Source organism: Pangasianodon hypophthalmus, chromosome 8, assembly GCF_027358585.1.
Source record: "Pangasianodon hypophthalmus isolate fPanHyp1 chromosome 8, fPanHyp1.pri, whole genome shotgun sequence".
NCBI lineage: Eukaryota > Metazoa > Chordata > Actinopteri > Siluriformes > Pangasiidae > Pangasianodon > Pangasianodon hypophthalmus.
The window spans coordinates 24133220-24151185 of record NC_069717.1 but is presented as its reverse complement, the minus strand read 5'-3'; the positions used below and the strand labels follow the sequence as shown (position 1 = coordinate 24151185).

Here is a 17966-nt window from a genome sequence, read left to right as displayed (position 1 = left end):
TAAAAGAAGAACTATAAGGAAAATAAGTTTGGCATGATGTTTTAATTCAAAAGTAACAAACCAAGTCAGATTTACACACATGCAAGTTGCTGGAAAGAACTTCACTCACACACACAATGACGTGAATACAAACTCGCTTTTTTCACGAGTTACAGAAACCTTGATCTGTGAAGTAGTTCTCTCTGAAACAGAATTAGAGATTGTTTCACCACAGGACTTTACAGTCTTGGTCACACTGTGATGTTTGGACTGAGCAGTGAGGCGACTTGACGTTACTGCAATGAAATGACCCAGTCATGTGACAGCAGCAGAGCTGATGGAGGAGACACGAGCTCTTGAGATGTCATCAGATAATTTTGACTATAGGGAAGTACTTGTGTGCGGAGAAGTCGAATTCAGGAAGGGCCTAAAGGAAAGAAGATATGAGGATAGGATTAGAGCTTGATGTAATGTTATCTGCATTGTGTTAATATTTTTGATGTATTTTTATTTGATGAAAAAAAACGAAGGCTGACTCAGCGACGTTGCTCTACCTTGGTGTCCTTCTTGTGTCCTCCGGCTAGCAGCTTCATCACGACGATGTTGGGTTTGGCCACTTTGAGGATCCGATTCACCTGAACAAGCAGAATGCTGGTTAATGGATGAATTCCATGTATTAAAATGGAGCCTTCAGTTAAACCTCATGACAAACAGTGGCTGTTGGAGTATAGTGTATGCATATTTACTTAATCGCTGTGTTATAATACTGCTTGCGAAATGCACTCATTGACATCCCCTTAACACATGGAAGTGTATTATCTGCAGCACACAAGTGGCCACTTGCAGCACAGTGTATAGCGGGGATCACAACACACTCCTCATTGTATTGTTTACTCTTGTTGTATTTTTCCCCTTCTTCTGTGTGTTTGTTTTCAAATTGTGTTTTATACTTTATATTTGTTGATGTATATTATCTCTTTGTCATTTTCCTTGTCTTCCTTTTGTAACATGTAAATGTATGGTAGTCTAGTTGTCGACACTAATTAGCTACATAAACTCCAACTGCAATGAATCATAAATATTTCTAAAAATGGAAAGTGTTCTGTAGATTCTGTTTAGATTATAAATAAAGGAAAGTGGTCTCAGATCTCAAAGCCTTTGAGTTAATTTCTGCTCCTGAGGTCTACACTACATTCATGCTGACTCGATCTCTCAGGCCTCTGAAATTCATGCAACACTTCACTAAATTTAATAATAATAATAATAATAATAATAATAATATGGCAGTAAGCATCTAAATTAGATCATCAGACCTTGTCAGCAGCATCCTCACTGTTAGCCATGTGGTAGCATTTCTGTGTCAGCTGTTTCTATAAAATCAGAACTTGGTGATCTTACCTCAGCGTCAGGGCTGGTGACGTTTTCCAGGATGAGTTTGGCCTGTTGGAAGTGTTTGCTGGCCGCCATGTACAAGTCAGCCGAGCGTGGAGGAGGACTGTACTTCTTCAGATCGGACATTTCCTGCACACCAAACACGTTTAGAGCATAACGACACCTTTTTAACCAGCAGTTAAGTATCAGTCCGACAAGGAATTCACACCTTGAACTGGATGTAGTGCACTGGAGGAGGCGTGACCACGCTGTTGAAGGGAGCGAAACGATGCTCGTAGCGCACCTGCTCGCTGTCCAGCTCGAACTGGGGCTTCCGTACCTTTCCGTCCATGTCTAATGCTATCATCGTCTAGACAGAAAGTTCACAATTGTGTTGAGAAGCAGTTACACTTTTCCACTTAAACCAACATGAAGTCAATCAGACAAGACATGCCACCTGGTGTCTGAAGTTTGGTTCTGGCATGGTTTTGGACACAGTATGTCTTACTTTAATCTTACAGTATGTCTTACTTTAATTAAGTATTAATTATGTACCATTCCACTTCCACACAGACTCTCATCACACAGACTCTCATCACAGAGACTCTCATCACAGAGACTCTCATCACACAGACTCTCATCACACAGACTCTCATCACACAGACTCTCATCACAGTGGAATGTATCAGAAAGCTAGTAGTGGATTATATTGTTCCACTTTGAACTTAAATGTCTCTCTCTGTCATGTCATTGGATATTAAGATTTGAGACTGAATTTACAAAATAAGATTTTGGGTGATCTTGTGAGCTACACTGACTTCACAGCTTCACAGCAAATCTAAAGTATCGAACTTCAGACTCCAAACATGGCTCACTGAACACACTGAGTAAGAGGAACTTAAATTTGTGGTGCCCAGAAAAAAACACTTCACACAGTGAAATTCTGACATTTCCTATTACATATAGTTCTGAAATACTTCTCTTTTGGGTGTGTCTCTGTCAGAAGCATTTTGAAGTCTAGCATTTTGAAGTCAGGTGACCCCCAAAAGTCATATATAATATTGTGCATGTTAAACACTTTATGAAAGGTTTATAAGTTTGCACTGGGAACTGTGTCATCACTTTGCTCATCAGCATCATCCACCTCAGCCTCTCTAGTCTAGAGTGTGCTCTTCTCTGTTTTGATGATGATGCGACGGTGCAGGAGCCTCTTGGTCTCATTACTAACTGTTTCACTCCAGCACATAGCTATCCAACAACTCGATCAAAGCATGACTTTTACTGCGTGAGGAAATCACACAGGTTTTAGACATGTCTAGACAGACTGACTGTTGTTATCGCTGTGTTTAATAAACTAGTTTCTTACACAACATGATCTTCTGGTGGAACACATTTCTATGGCATGTTTGTGAAATCTTGTTTTGTCATCTTTTTTTTTTTTTTTAACAGATTTCAGCCACTGTGACATCTGACGCAGACCACACACATTTTTTTTTGTGCTGAACTATTCCTTTAATTGCGTGTATGTGTTTTGTATACATGTATGTGTATGTGTGTGTGTGTGTGTGTGTGTCACTCTTGAGTAATTCACCTTATACATGCCTGCACACATGTTCTGGTACGCTTGGCTCATGGTGATCTCTTTCCCCAGAGGACGAGCTAAGCAGAGAACAACACAAAAGTAACCATAATTGTGCATCATTTAAACATCTTCCTTAGCATGGAGAAGCACTATGTGAAGGACATTCACAACGCTCGTAATTCAAAATTTCACTGCACGTGTCACTACGTCTCAGATTATTTTATGTTCACTATGTAGGTTGCACATTGTCTTCACACAGTCCAGTGCAGTTATAGTTATTCTCATTATATACATACTGTATGCTCCATACACAGACTGTTCCTTTTAAACATCCTGCAGTGAAGGTGAAGTGTACCTTTCTTCTTCTTCTTGCTCTTCTTGCTGCTGCGTCCTTTCTGCTGCTGCTCCTCCAGGATGCGCTCCTCGGCCATCTGAGAGCTGTCGGCTCGGCTCAGAGTGGACATCAGCCACGCGTACAGGAACTCCGACAGGTACCTGCACACAAGAGTGAGTGAGTGAGTGAGTGAGTGAGTGAGTGAGGGAGGGAGGGAGGGAGGGAGGGAGGGAGGGAGTATTAGAGATGGCAAAGATCCGATATTTAATCTCTGTAAAAATCATAGAAAATGCTGTATCAGATATCGGAGGGAAAAAAGAATGAATCCTATCCGATTGTGTAACAAATCCTGTTTGTAGCACAACAGAACGTAAAGCAACATAAAGTACGCCAGGCAATAATAATAATAATAGCCACCAACGTTACTATAACAACAATTCCAATATTATACTAGAATCTTTCATTCTTTTATTAAAATAAAAAAGCTAAGATTTTGTGTCATGTTGATGGTTGTGTATTACTACTTGTAGGCTGATGGAGTGTTTGAACATGATTATTTTACATGGCCAATTTAAGTAAAGTGTTTCAATTAAAAACGGCTCGTTTTAAAGCTTAGTAGTTTAAAAAAAAATTGGATTGGAATTGATACTCAAGGTTTCGGTATCGGAAATGAAAAAGTGGCATATTACTATAAAGCATAAAGTTTGAACATTCTTATTCTAATGTTACAGAATATCACGGACTATTGAGTTGGCAGACACTTGGTTTAGTTTTATATATTGTAATATGTACTGTATATAAGTAATAAATATATAATTTTACAACTTTTTTAGACCAGCCAATAGACAGTCATGCCCAGGTTTTCATATTATAGCATCATAAACAATGCACTACCATAATTTATACTACCACAAATTTTTTTTTTTTATCAGACATTTTAACATTTACACTCTTTAATATGACCTACCAGTAGATGTAGTAGTATTCGTGCATGCTATAGAGCTCGAGCTCAAAGCCGCTGAGCAGGTAGTGGATCATGATGCGCAGATTGTGGTAGAGAACCCAGGTGCCCAGACACGCCAGGTGCTGCCTCTGAGGCTCGAGCTTCATCAGGAGCCCGTGCAGAGCTGCATCCACCTTCTCAGCCTTCACATGATACAAAACACTCAAATGAAGCTAATATAACAAATACAGCAGCTCTGCTCCTAAATTTCTAGCATATTACCTACCACACACACACACACACGCACACACACACACACACACACACCTCGTCCTGCAGGGTGGCGAACTCCTCCAAGATGTGTCCCAGCTTGTCTCTCTGGCGCGCTCTGTTGTGGCCGTGAATCTGGATCAGACTGCAGAATGGCTGTGAAGCACAATTTACCATATTAACTATTTCATTTGTCCATTCATTCATTCATCTTCAGTTTCACTTTATCCTGGTCAGGGACGCAGTGGTCCTATCCTGGGCACACTGGTCACGAGGCGGGAATATACCCTGGATAAAGGACACATTCACACCTAGGAGTTTTAGAGTGTAACCAATCTGCCTTCCAGCATGTTTATGGGAGGTGGGAGGAAACCGAAGAACCCAGAAGAAACCCAAATGGATACAAGGAGAACATGAACTCGGACAGTAACCTGATCTCAAGATGGAACTGGGAACCCTGGAGCTGTGAGGTAGCAGCGCTACCCTCTGCACCACCGTGCCGCCTTATGTTATAGCAGTCATGCCTTTATTACAGGTTATAACCTGTACTGGTGGAGTTATAACACATTATAACATGAATAACCGTACCCGAGAGCAGTGTGTGACGAAGGAGTCGATGTAGTCTTTGGCCTGGTGGTTATTGTACAGACTGCACCTGAGAGCATAAACATCAGTTAACAACACACATCAACAGTATTCTGAGTAAGGGAAAACTAATGTTGATCTGATATATATATATATTTTTTTGCCGAGTATTGCTTTAATAATATACACACTCACTTTGAGGACAGAACAGGGGGGCTGACAAAATAGCGGAGAGCATCTTTGATCATGTCCTGCATCAGGTGAGTCCCAAACACTTTCTTATTGTCGATCAGAAATGTAGTCTACCAAATAAAATCAAAACAACAACTCAATTATTACAAACAGCTCATATTTGTTCAATGTGGATCAAGTTCTAGTGTCACTTGCATGAGTTTTACTGCATACCTGTAATAAAGATCTGGAGAGTACACAAGGGGATTGCTCGCTAAACTCACAGAAGAAGTCCTGGGGAAAAAAAAAAAAAAAACACCACACATACAAATAAATCTTAAAAGCAGCTCATAATGATCCATTAAAAGTCCATGTGTTTCTGAATAGCTTCAGTACCAGGATGCTGTGCAGGTTGCTGGTATTGATGACATCACACACGGTCTTGATGCGCTCGATGAGTTTGGTGAAGTAATTGACCATCTCCTCACGCTTGATGATCTTGGCGTAGCGGGGAAAAGTGGGCGGGAGCAGGCGCTGGTTTACCAATGGTTCAAAGCCCATCATGATCGGGTGATCTGGGCGAGAGAGAGAGAGAGAGATAAAGAGAGAGGAACATGCTGCGGCTTGTGACTCGAATGCGTGTGCTGTGGATGCTGTTGCATGAGTAAGAGTATGTAAGATACCTCCTTTCGTGGTGTCGTTCTGTGACTGAATGCCGTACTGAATGGTGGAGTGTATCGCAGGAAGGAGGTCTGCAGCCTGACTCATCAGCTTCTGCGCTTCACTCACCGCACTCGTCTGAAATAGGAACTTCATTAATCCATCCATCCATCCATCCTATTACTCAGATGTTTTTATTTAAAGCCCTATTCGGAGGGGATTAGCTTTGCATAGAGAGGTGGGGCAATATAATTATTACCAGAGTATATCTTGGATTTTGAATCGGTCTGAATCGGTCATGTCAGTGATTTATTTTTAAAACGATCTGCATCTACATACCTTAAAAAAAAACCTCTAATATAGATAATATTCCAATATATGGTAAAACACACTTCAGGAACCACACTTTTCTATCATCTCCACCACTGAACCCAAACCAAGTCCGAGTTTAAAACTCAGAGCAATAAAATATAGATGACGCTTTTAAAGAACTTGTCAGAAGGGACAGTTCCAGGGGTTTTAGAGACGTTGCTGGGTTTCTAGCACAGACATAGTCTACATACATGATATGGTCATGTGACCTACTAACTATGAGGCGCAACTTGAAGTAAGCTACAATAAGCGGTTATAATACAGGTAAAAACCATCAGTTTGTAATAAAATGAGGTGTTCACGTGGGAAGTATGGAATTTTTAGTGTGACAACCATGCGCACACTGCGATGACCATTGTGTGATTTATACAGAATCATTTATCCTGTGTGAACTGATAGTAATTACTATAGATGTCCTCTGGCAACATTAGTAAACAAGCACATGTCTGGAAATCTCATCCTGTCCTAATTATACAGAAAATACATATGGTGCATTTCAGACCTCTTTCTTGGTGAAGGAGATGAGAGCTGTCAGTAGGAGGCGAGTGAATTTGATCCTGCTGAACAAGGCCAGGCACTGCTGATGCTGCACAGAGACACATGTGTTCAATAGGTAACAGTAGCACTAGTACAACTGCTGGTAACTGGATTATCTGACTGTCAGTCTTACATCGAGCTCCACCTCAGGGTCCCGCTGCTCACCCTGTCGACTCCGTGTGCTCTGAGAAACCGAGAGGGAGAGGAAATGTGAGAAACCTGTTAGTTCATCACTAATGCAAGAAGCTGTGTATTGTTTCTATTCATCCTGTCAGTTGGGCTTTATATCGCACCTTCACTTTCCTCTGCAGTTCATCCTCTACATCCTTCAGCATTCCTGCAGTGAACAAACACAAACATGGTAGGTAATGTGTACTAGGTTCAGATCTGAAATGTCCCCTATTTGCATGGTCAGGTTTACTATGTCCAAAGTGACTCTATGTCTTATTAAAGGGTCCTGTATTGGCAAAGGAAAATATTAATTTTAATGTCCTAATTTTAAAGGGTAAAACTGTCTTACTTGGTGGAGGGAGAACGGTGTCCTAGGAGTTAAATTTTTTACATTTGAGGGGAGGGTGTGTCCCACACTTTAGGCCCTAATCTCTGATCTTCAGATGCAGAAGTGTCCTACATTCAGAGCCTAAAGTATGCTACATTAAGGCATTGAGGTTCCCTATGTTTGGGGGATGAAGTGCCCTACAGTGCGGGTGTGAAGTGCCCTACAGCCAGGATGTGAAGTTACTTATGACCTAGTCACCCTGCATTCAGGGGCTTCAGAGAGTGAGGTGCCTACCTATGTTTAAGAGTATAGCGTCCTACACTGGGGGTAGAGTGCCCTGCGCTCAGGGCTGAAATGTCATATTTGAGGCTCATATTTGCAGTGAAATGCATTATGCTGGAAGGTGAACTGCCCTACTTCCGAGCTGAAATGTCTTACATTTGTTGGGGTGGTGTGTCCTATATTTGAGGGCTAGAGTGTCATACATTCGGAGTGTGTGTGATACCTGTCACTCTCAGATCTGTCACGTTGTTGGCCATTTTGAAGCCGTACGTCATGGCCTGGAAATCCTCCTGTGGCACATAAACACAGCTGTTAAAACACATGCACACATGGAGTCAAATGAACACTGTCCAGAAAGCAGAACGGGTGAATGATGTCACCACATCACCTCCTCGAACACAGCAGCCTTGTTGACTTTCTCACGGGCGATATCACACACTTTGAGGATGCCAAGAGCGAAGGCTTTGAGGGCAGGATCCTGGATGAGCTCAGGGTTGTGGACATACAGACACGTGAAAACCGTCTGTGCCAGAGAGTGACCTTCCAGCCATGTTATCTAATGAGAGACAGATATTTGACTGTAATGATCAAGTAAATCTATATACAAATCCCATAATGTGTTAATGAGTGCTACATGATGAAGCTTACGAACCAAGCAGCAGAAGCAAGTGTCAACGATGCCGATGAGCTCAGGCAAAGTCAGATCCTTCACTCTAATCGCCTCATCCTACCCACAGAGAAACAATTCCAGGCGTAATGAATGAAAGAGCAGCAGTCTCAGAGAAATTGCAGCTGTATTTAGGAAAGAATATTAATGCTGGACCTTCACAGCCTGCTCGAAGTTAAGAACTTTCCGGTTCACTTGGTTCCCGATCATGCCAGCATCCATCTTCGGGTCCATCATCTCAATGGCAGACATCGCCTCGAAAAGACCGAACCTGCGAATACAATGAGCGTTCAAATGCCTCTGAAAGCCTATTTCACATACGACAGAGTGTTACCTAGTGAAACTGTTTAACCTCAGTGGGATAAGATGTTACTGAGAAGCATTTCTGATACTCACAATTTGTCATGAAGCAATTCGCCGAGTTTAAGTTCTGCACGAGTGGAGAGAGAAAAAGGATTTATATAAAGTGTCAACAGTGGTACTAGTTAATACTTTCTTTCTAATACTCATTACTTATGGAGGGACGAGTCACTGCAAATCACTGCAGAGTTCTTCTGACTGATCACCTTTATCCTATGATTCCTTTATCCTAAACATTTCTGCCCTGAAGATGTAGTGTACTATGGTATAGTGTAGTATAGAGCTGTATATTATGATAATATATACAGTGGTGTATAGTATAGTACAGTATAGTATAATGTAATATAGCATAGTACAGTTCAGCATTGTATAGCAGAGTGTAGTACATATGACTAGTAGTGTTTAGTATAGCTTAGCATAGTTCAGTATTGCATAGCATATTTTAGATTAGTAGAGTACAGTGTAGTATAGAGTACTGTAGTACAGTATAGTGGTGTATAGCACTGTATAGTATTGTACAGCATAGTGTGGAATGGAGAACTATAGTACAACATAGTGCTATACAGTATAGTGTAGTATAACAGAAGAGTTTAGTGTAGTAATGCATACTTTGGAGCAGTATATAGTGTTATAGCGCAGTATAGTGTAGTGTAGTGTAATAACGCATAGAACAGTATAGTGTAGTAATGCATAGTTAGGAGTAGTATGGTATAGTGTAGTACATAGTATTATTGTGCAGTAAAATGTAGTGTAGTAAAGCACAGCATAATGTAGTATAATATGGTTTAACACAATATATAGTATAGTGTTGTATTGTGTAGTATAGAATAGTATTGTATAGTATTAATAGGATAAGCATATTGTAATATAGTACAGTGTAGTATAGCATAGTGTAGAATAATGTAATATAGCACTGTGTAGTAGTGCATAGTATATTGTCATATTGTGTAGTACAGAATATACACCATATATATATATATATATATATTTTTTTTTTAAATCCCTTCATATTTTTCCTTTATATTTTTCTTTACATTTAATTTTTTCTTTACATTTAATATTTTTCTATATTTTCTTATTTTATGTCGGAACAGTTGTATAAAGCATTTCACTGCAAGTTGTACTGTGTATGGTTATGCATGTGACAAATAAAATTTGATGTGAATTTGAATATTATAGTGTGGTGTAGTGCACTATAGCATAGGATAGTGTAGTGTAGATGGTATAGTGTGGTGTATAGTGTAGTATAAAGGGATAGGTTCTAAGTGTGTTTTTCTTTGAATCAAATATGTTATTATAAATTTTGTTAAGTAACTTAAAGAACATTAAAGTGTCCAAATACTTTTTGGGGGCGGCTGTATTCAACCAGCTCATTCAGATCATGCAGAAAGATAAGGATGGATGGATCCGCTGGCCGTTTGTGGAGAAGATTGGACACCTCTATAAAAAATGTGCACAGGACGCAATCACGGTTTACAAACTGCTACATGCTCTTACAAGTATACTTTCCATTATGTAATATATCTTCTATTTGAATGTTTCTCAGCGCTCAGTGGAAAAAAGAGCTATTCCGGGAGAAATGTGTGTCCCCGGGGAGTCAGTCATATCACACCCACTTCAGCTGCATCCAAGATCAACACACTGCTAAAACTCGGTTCGGCTTTCATACGAGACACAGAACAAGGAGATCAATTTTCCAATACATGTAAGTGTGAACTGGCAAACTGCTCTGGACTCTGGACATACAGAATGTCAGCCTGAACCTCTTTTTGGATTATTTACTCAACACCAACAAACACACACACACACACACACACACACCTTTACAGGATGCTTTGAAGTCTTGAGTGATGTCCACCCAGTCGGTGTTGTTCCTCATCTTCTCCGGGATCCCGAGACCCCAGGCTCCTTCATCCTCCTCACACGACGACTTCATCACCATGGAGACAGCTGCAAACACAATACACACAACTTCACATTAACCAAAGGAGACAAGAGCTGCATATGATACTGCATAGCACCATACATGAGAATACGGCTTTCAGGGTCATCATTCAGGGTGGATTTTGCTGTGAGAAGGGTGTGGACTCTGATCACAAACACACAAACCAAGGATATTGCACATGTACATATAGAAATAGAACTGTAGCATATGTACATACACACAGATCTATTTTATTGTTTCTATTATTTCTATTGTATAGGTATTTATGGAAACTCTTTTCTTTTCCTTGATGTTACTCCTCCAACGTGTGCTGCTGTCTCAACTTGAATTTCCCCTAAGATATATCTTTATTGATCTGCCTTATCTGATCTAGGACTGACACAGAACCAGCGTTGGGTCTCTGGTTCTGCACTCGAACCTCTACACAAAGTCATCTGAATAGTGTACAGCAACAAGGCAAAGTGTCTTTAAATAGCTCAGGTCTAAAGCTGAAATCATCCAAATTTGGTCACACTGGAAAGTTCAATGTGTGGTCTGATTGTCCCAGAAAGGAAATTGACAACAAGACTTGCAAATGCCCTGAAAAAGAAAAAACCCTGAGTAATAGTTTTAGGTACACACAACCCTGGGCATGACTGATGAACAGTGAATCATGGATCTTGGATCTATGCACCTGCTGTACTAGATCTGCTTTACTTAAGATGAGGAAGAATTAAAATCATAGTGACCCAACTCCGATTTACTACAGAAGGTAAGAGAAATGAGAGAAACAATACATATAGAGCTACATGATGATGATGATGATGATAATAATGTTGATGATGGTCTGAAGCAATGATAGAGCCCATGTAAGATCATTTCTCCTTAAAATATTACTTTTCATTTACTATCCATACAACACAACAACAGCAGCCTCACTTAAACAAACGACTGAACCCCCATGGATAATGCAACCTTAGGAAATGAAACGCCTTTCATTTTTATTACAGAGCAGCTGACATTCAGTAACGTTAGCTCGAGCTAAAGCTAGCACGAGAGCTAACACGACTAACAACCAAACGCCATTAATTACAAATACATCCTTAATACTCAGATAGAAAAATATAAACAATAATACTTTCTACTTGACATGAACATTATTATCCGCGTAAATAAATGATATACCTTGCTAATTTTGTTGCTCTCCGTCGCGACCACTCATCAACGCTTTCACACGGCGCTTGAGAATGTTGTCATTGCCGAACTGCATTCTGGGATTCGTAGTTGTACCTTATTCAAAATATTACCAGCAACACCCATTTCGCTGTGTTCAAAAAATGAGTGTGTATTTATAAACACCGTAGTGTTTATGAGTACCACCTGCTGTGGTGTCATGTAATAAATTTTCACGCTACGCTTTTTTTGGAAGCAAAGAAAACCCGGAATCTACTACACTTCCCAAAAGCCGCCAACACATTTTATCGTTCGTAGACATGACACGGAAGTGTGTGGCTATCCGTAGATCTTTAATCTATTTTTTTGGAGTAGTTCTTAGTGTTTATGGGCTTTAGATCTGCGCAACGGCTGTCGCCTCTAGCTGGCAGGCTATCAATATGGATTGCTAGTAAATAAAACCGTTGCAACTAAGCAGGTTAGGGGAGTACTGAGAAAGGAGATGTTTTCTGCTCTGATGGAGCAGTTTTTACACACATTGCAGGTTGGTAAATATGTTTTATTTTGATCTTTTCTGTAATCATGTTGTTTATTGTGCAGAGTTTGACAGCTGCTGTGTTAGTGGTGTTTTATGTGCTTAGCCGTTTAGCCAGTCGCTAGGGCAGGTGCAAGTGACATCATCCTGTATTGTATTAGATTAGCTTTCTTAGCTGTTATATTTTATAAAATAACGCCTAACTGATGATCAGTATGAACAGGACAGTTGTCAGGTGGCAGATTGGTTTAATTTCTTTTACTGAACAGTGTGATTACAGTGTATTTTTTTAAAATCTGACCTCAGTGCTGTTCTAGCTAGCTGCATAATGACAGTGCATGGGGATAAAACATTAACTGTAGTTTAAATAATGATAAACAAGGTTAGATATTCTGTATCGTCCATTATAATGGTATAAATGTGCTGGCTAAGCTACTCCTGTCTTTCAAAGATTAAAAAAAAAAAAAAAAACAGCAACAACAGTATAAGGTTTCATGTTGTGGATTATTTGCTGTTAACATTTATTCCTGTGGAACCAACTGCCACCAATAATCATATGAAAAATACACAGAATCATACGAAGAAGCAAGAATCAAGGCTGGGGCTGATTTCTTTCTAGCCCAGACTGTACATTCATGCAGCCAATCAGTGACAGTCGAGTCACGTGATTACACAGAGTGACACGCCCCCTAGATTCGCTCTCCATTTGAGCTGATATTTTTATCAAGGTTAGCAAATACTTGAGAAATTACGAAGCCGAACATATGAGAAAAAAAAAAAAACAATATAGCGTGACCATGTTTTATTAATTCATTCCCTCGTTTTAGGTAAATCATGGCCACGTTTTATTAATTCGTTCCATTGAATGCATTTACCTAAAATGAGGGAACAAATGAATAAAACATAGCCATGATTTAACTAAAACGACGGAACAAATTAATAAAATGTGCTCACATATTAATAAGTTGTGGGAACGAGTTCTTAATTTGTGGCCACAATATATTTTTTTTTACCCGCAAGTCATATATAGGGCTCCGTAGAAATTGTACCCTGTTACTATACTTAAGTATTATTTTGCTGTTTTGAGTATTAATGAAATTGAATACTAAGAAAACATTAGTTGTTATGGCTTAATTTTCAATTTAGGCCTTCAAAGTACTCGTTACAAATCTCTTTACAAGAAAAAACTATCAATAATCGTGTCATTTCTTTATCTGCAGTGACCTTCTCATGCTACACAATGTAGTTAGCGCTATAGAGGACGTTCTAAAACGCTTACCGTGGCTTAATGTACTGAAACCACGACCAGGGAAAACCATTTTTCTCTCACATTTCTCTTGTCATAAACACTATCTACTGCTATCAACAGCACTGTAATCCAAGTGGAAAGACAGTATGTTCATGTTAAGCATTAAAAAGAAAAAGACAGTGATATTAAAAGCCCAAATTTAGTACACAACTAATTAATAAAACATACTATGTACAGGAAAGCAGATGAACCCAGAATCTGAATGCAGTGTGCAAAGTTTCACGTTAAGCTTTTTCCTTCCATAGAAAAATGTTATAAAGAAAACGCTTAATGTGGCTTAATGGACTGAGACAGTGATTTTGGAGGACCAAATGTAGTACACATCTTATTAATAAAACATACTATATACAGGCAAGCAGATGAGCCCAGAATCTGAATGCAACACAAAGTTTCACGTTAAGCGTTTTTCACGTTAAGCGTTTTAGAATGTCCCTGCTATAGCTACCTGTGTGTGTTTGAATATGGCTAAGCAACAAGTCTGCAGTGTTGAACTTGAGGATGAGCGCCCCTGCTCTACCTCAACAAAATGTTTCAGTACTCGTAAAAATGTCCTCTTTGCCTCTTCTTAGCACATTGAGGTAAGTTTAGCTAATTTGCTAACAGTATGTGCCTATATTTACTTAAGTTAGCCTGTATTCTTTGCTAATTAGACTAGTAGTTAGACTAATAGCTAACATAATCGGCTAAGCAACAAGTCAATTTCTAGCTAACGGTAGATAACGATTATTTACAGGATATCTTTTTTCTAATGAATTCATTAGCAAACTACATAGCGCAGATCAGGCGTATGAACATATGCATAAACAACGTCTTCTAACAGTTTTAGATAAGTAAATTCAGTTAAAAATATTTAGTAATGAATGTGAATGAGGTGGATTATTGACTCTGTCTCCCCCACCCAAAAAAAAGCCTTTAAAAGTAAACTTTAAAAGTAAACAAAAAAAAAAAAACTACACAAAGGACAGATGACAGAACTGTACGTTTTCTGTTTACTGGTTTGGACGAAAGGGTTAAAACTTTTCTGTTTACTGTGTTTGATATTTGGAGGAAATGCAGCATGAAGCCAGTAGGGCATTACAGAATTACAAAACATGAATGCAGCTGCTTATCTGCCTTTGTGTGTGTGTGTGTGTGTGTGTGTGTGTGTGTGTGCGCGTGCGTGATAGTTTACCCCACATCATTCTTGTCATGCCATCTATGAGACCCTGTGATAAAATGCATTGCTCAACACTAGCAGTTTTATTGTTAAGGTCTTTCAATAGGCGTTAGATTTTAGTCCTCCTATTTAATATCACAAACAGCCGTCACTGACTATAGAAATGTTAGAAACTTAGAAATGTTGTGCAGATTTGTGTAAATGTGTTAAACAGTGGTGTAGTGGTGATTTTTTTTTTTTTTAATTACTATTAATGTTTTCTCCAGTGTAATGAATGATGCCATGTGATACTTTCTGTAAACATTGCATTGTCTTTTCATAGCTTAGGGACGTGTGTGATATGTGAACAGCTTTGCTTTTGTCTTTCACAGTCTGTTTGACCTGCGTGAGGGCGCCGAGCAATGAATAAACCCAAAATGGCAACGGAGAAAGGGTTGGTGATCTTACACATGCACAAACACGCGCACAAACACGCACACACACACACACACACACACACACACCAACACAGTGTCCTTGGAACAATGCAGGCACAGACTTAAACATTAATCTTAAAGGAATACTTCAGTGGGTTTTTTGAGATTCACCAAACAAACATGTAAGATTACTACATACTGAGAAAAGAATAGAAACCTGTAAAGTTATATTCCTGTCAAAACTAATGGTACATAAATTCAACAATTAAATTATAGCGTTATGATTTGTGAATCCTCTTGTAACCTAGCTTTCATTAGTAGAACCTTTGAATCCTAAACTATTTTGACAATGTTTTTGAGAACACAAGTCATATTGGACCTCATTTATCAATCATTTGTAAAGGTATGTGTGTGTGTGTGTGTGTGTGTGTGTGTGTGTGTAAGTGTTTTCGCAGGCCAAACCAAACTAAAAATTCCCCTCCAGCTTTCAGTAATGCTAACTTTCTTAGTTCAGCTATAATTTTCAACTAAGCTACTTAGTTAAGCTGTTAATTACCAAACACCTTCATAGCAGTTGATTTAAATTTAGCGACGCCCACAAAACTCCATAAAAGGCAAAACACACAGTGACCTGAAAAGGAAAAAATGATGACTAAATGGTAAAAGAGCACCACCTAAGCGCTAAATCTTCCAGTACTGCAATTCTTCTTCAGCTTATAGGGTGCCATTTCTTTTGTCTTAATTGAATGGCGAGTCTTATTTGTTTTAATTCATGGATTTGTTTTGGTTTTTAATTTCTTCAAAATCATTAATATAAAATGACTTGAAAATTTCCCTTAAACTTGTGCGCATAATTGAAATAAATAAACTAAATATAATATAAAAGTGCATAAAATAATAATAGAAAATAATGTATATTATTAAAAGTTGCCAGTTGTACGAGTTGAAGCCGATTAGTCGATGTTCACATTGGTGAGTCTCCTTACACGTAAATTTACACAAACACAGGAGGTCTCGTAGGATTCGCACGTTTTTCCGAACTAACTAGATTTTCATGAATGAATATCCCACATTTACAAATCATGCTACCAAAGCACAATTGCAGCTTGAGAGTTTTGACTGAGATATTGTGATAGAAATGTGCTGAGGGGGCGGAGTTAAGCAGACAGTTCCAGATAGCTGAGGGGGCGGGGCCAAAATTAAAAGTCTATTATTTGCAGTTAGAAACTGTGACACTCTGCGTGTAAAATGGTGATCTGTAAATCCACGAAATCCGATGTAATGTGCACAGTGAATTCACAAATATCACATGAGAAGTGCAGTCAATTTGCAGGTTTACACAGTGAAATGTTCGTTTGGAATTCATAAAATGATATTTTTTGGTGTTGCATTTATGTACATTTAGGCTACATCTGACAGGAAAACAACGTTATAATCAGTTACTTGAAAATACTCTAACGAAGGTTTAAGGGCAGTTGTTGGGGCAGTCTGTAAGTGTTTATGTGCAACAGCTATTTTTGCAGGAAATCTTCAATCAAAACTATTTCTTTTGTAAATGAACCTATAAATTTGTATAATTCATCCTTTCAGAGATGGAACTGTTTTTTTTTAGAGAGCGCTTTATCACGTGGAGTTTGCATGTTCTCCCCATGATTCAGAGGTTTCCTCCCCCAGTCCAAACCCATGCGCTGTAGGCTGATTGGCATTTCTAAATTGTCTGTAGTGAGTGTGTGTGTGATTGTGCCCTGTGATGGGCCCCTGCCTTGTGCGCCGTGTCCCCTGGGATAGGCTCCAGGCTCCCTGCGATCCTGTGTAGGATAAATGGTACAGAAAATGGATGGATGAATGGTCACATATTTTAAACGTTTTACTGACTGAATTCAACAACTGCAGCAGGAGAGGCCCTTAGGCTACCCTTTGTTTAGTAATCCTCTTGATGTAGTAGTTGAAATGTGTCAAATTCCTTGTTAGTGGGAATTACACAGTCATATATATGAGTGAGGTTGAATTCTTTTCCTTGAGTATTACTTTAAAATGAATATTCATAATCCAGTCATAAACCTGCAACTAGAGTAAAGCATAAAAAGCTTGACTGTAATCCTTGGATGAGTTTTAAATGTGTGTGTGTGTGTGTGTGTGTGCAGCATCCCCAGCAGTTCCCGGGTGCTGATGTTACTCGGGCAGTTGGAGAGGTTCAATGGAGAGACTCTGCACCCCGACAGCGAGGCCATCAGACAGGTGACCGGCAAAATCCTGCACCTCATCCAGACTCAAGGTGAGTGCGTCCACACACTCCTGTACACTTTCCACACTTCTCATAACCAGATCCAGACACATGCATGTGAGGAACAAAACACAAAAGTTACTCCATGGAACTCCATTTGAATGATAAGCTTACCAAGCACTTATCTGCTTACGGATTATTTTTCCATATAAAATTCAGTCCTTGAGATAAGCAATGTCTCAATGTCTCGCTGCTGTCTCTTTCAGTGTTCTCTGAGTGAACAAATAAAAACTCTTTTTGTCAACTTTAAAGGGACTATACTATTAATTAATGAATATTGTCATATTTATATATTTATTACTGGTCTCAAATGGAGTGTCTTTACATGAATTTCAGCATGATATATTATTGGTACATTTCTTCTGAATAAATTTTAAAAATCTCTAAGCACATTTTAGAGGATGTGATATTATGTGTACTGGAATAGTATCACATTTAAGAAAATAAACAGACACCCTGTTTTTTTAGTACAAACTTTGTTATGGATTTTTATTTTATGACTTCTGTATGGTCGAGTCAGTACAAGAACATTTCAGATTTCCAAACATTAGTTTCCC

General features: G+C 39.0%; 2 protein-coding genes across 4 annotated transcripts in view; one reads left to right on the top strand and one right to left on the bottom strand.

Annotated features, from left to right (window-relative positions):
• Positions 1-27: 27 nt before the first annotated feature.
• Positions 28-11879, bottom strand: naa35 (N-alpha-acetyltransferase 35, NatC auxiliary subunit). Of its 2 annotated transcripts, none has more exons than XM_026925418.3 (23): positions 11722-11879; positions 10434-10562; positions 8649-8682; positions 8409-8523; positions 8238-8312; positions 7974-8141; positions 7809-7875; positions 7098-7141; positions 6938-6988; positions 6770-6853; positions 5919-6033; positions 5632-5810; positions 5470-5529; positions 5260-5366; positions 5068-5134; positions 4537-4635; positions 4234-4412; positions 3288-3427; positions 2942-3009; positions 1580-1720; positions 1378-1500; positions 534-614; positions 28-406 (listed from the first exon to the last, which is right to left on the bottom strand). In XM_026925418.3, the coding sequence occupies exons 2-23, from the start codon at positions 10552-10554 to the stop codon at positions 347-349; spliced, it is 2178 nt and encodes a 725-aa protein (XP_026781219.1). In that variant the 5' UTR covers positions 10555-10562; positions 11722-11879; the 3' UTR covers positions 28-346. The 2 variants fall into 2 exon arrangements, with proteins under 2 accessions (XP_026781219.1, XP_034162697.1); XM_034306806.2 differs by lacking the exon at positions 11722-11879 and adding an exon at positions 9955-10052 and having other exon boundaries at positions 10434-10564.
• Positions 11223-17966, top strand: part of agtpbp1 (ATP/GTP binding carboxypeptidase 1) — a 30552-nt gene continuing 23808 nt past the window's right edge. The window contains exons 1-3 of one of the 2 annotated variants that reach the window (XM_053235919.1): positions 11223-11308; positions 15081-15142; positions 17270-17400. In XM_053235919.1, the coding sequence (XP_053091894.1) occupies positions 15111-15142; positions 17270-17400 (163 nt within the window). In that variant the 5' untranslated portion in view covers positions 11223-11308; positions 15081-15110. Of the gene's footprint in view, positions 11309-12018; positions 12254-15080; positions 15143-17269; positions 17401-17966 lie in introns of those variants that run through there. The other variant, XM_026925415.3, reaches the window with a different exon arrangement.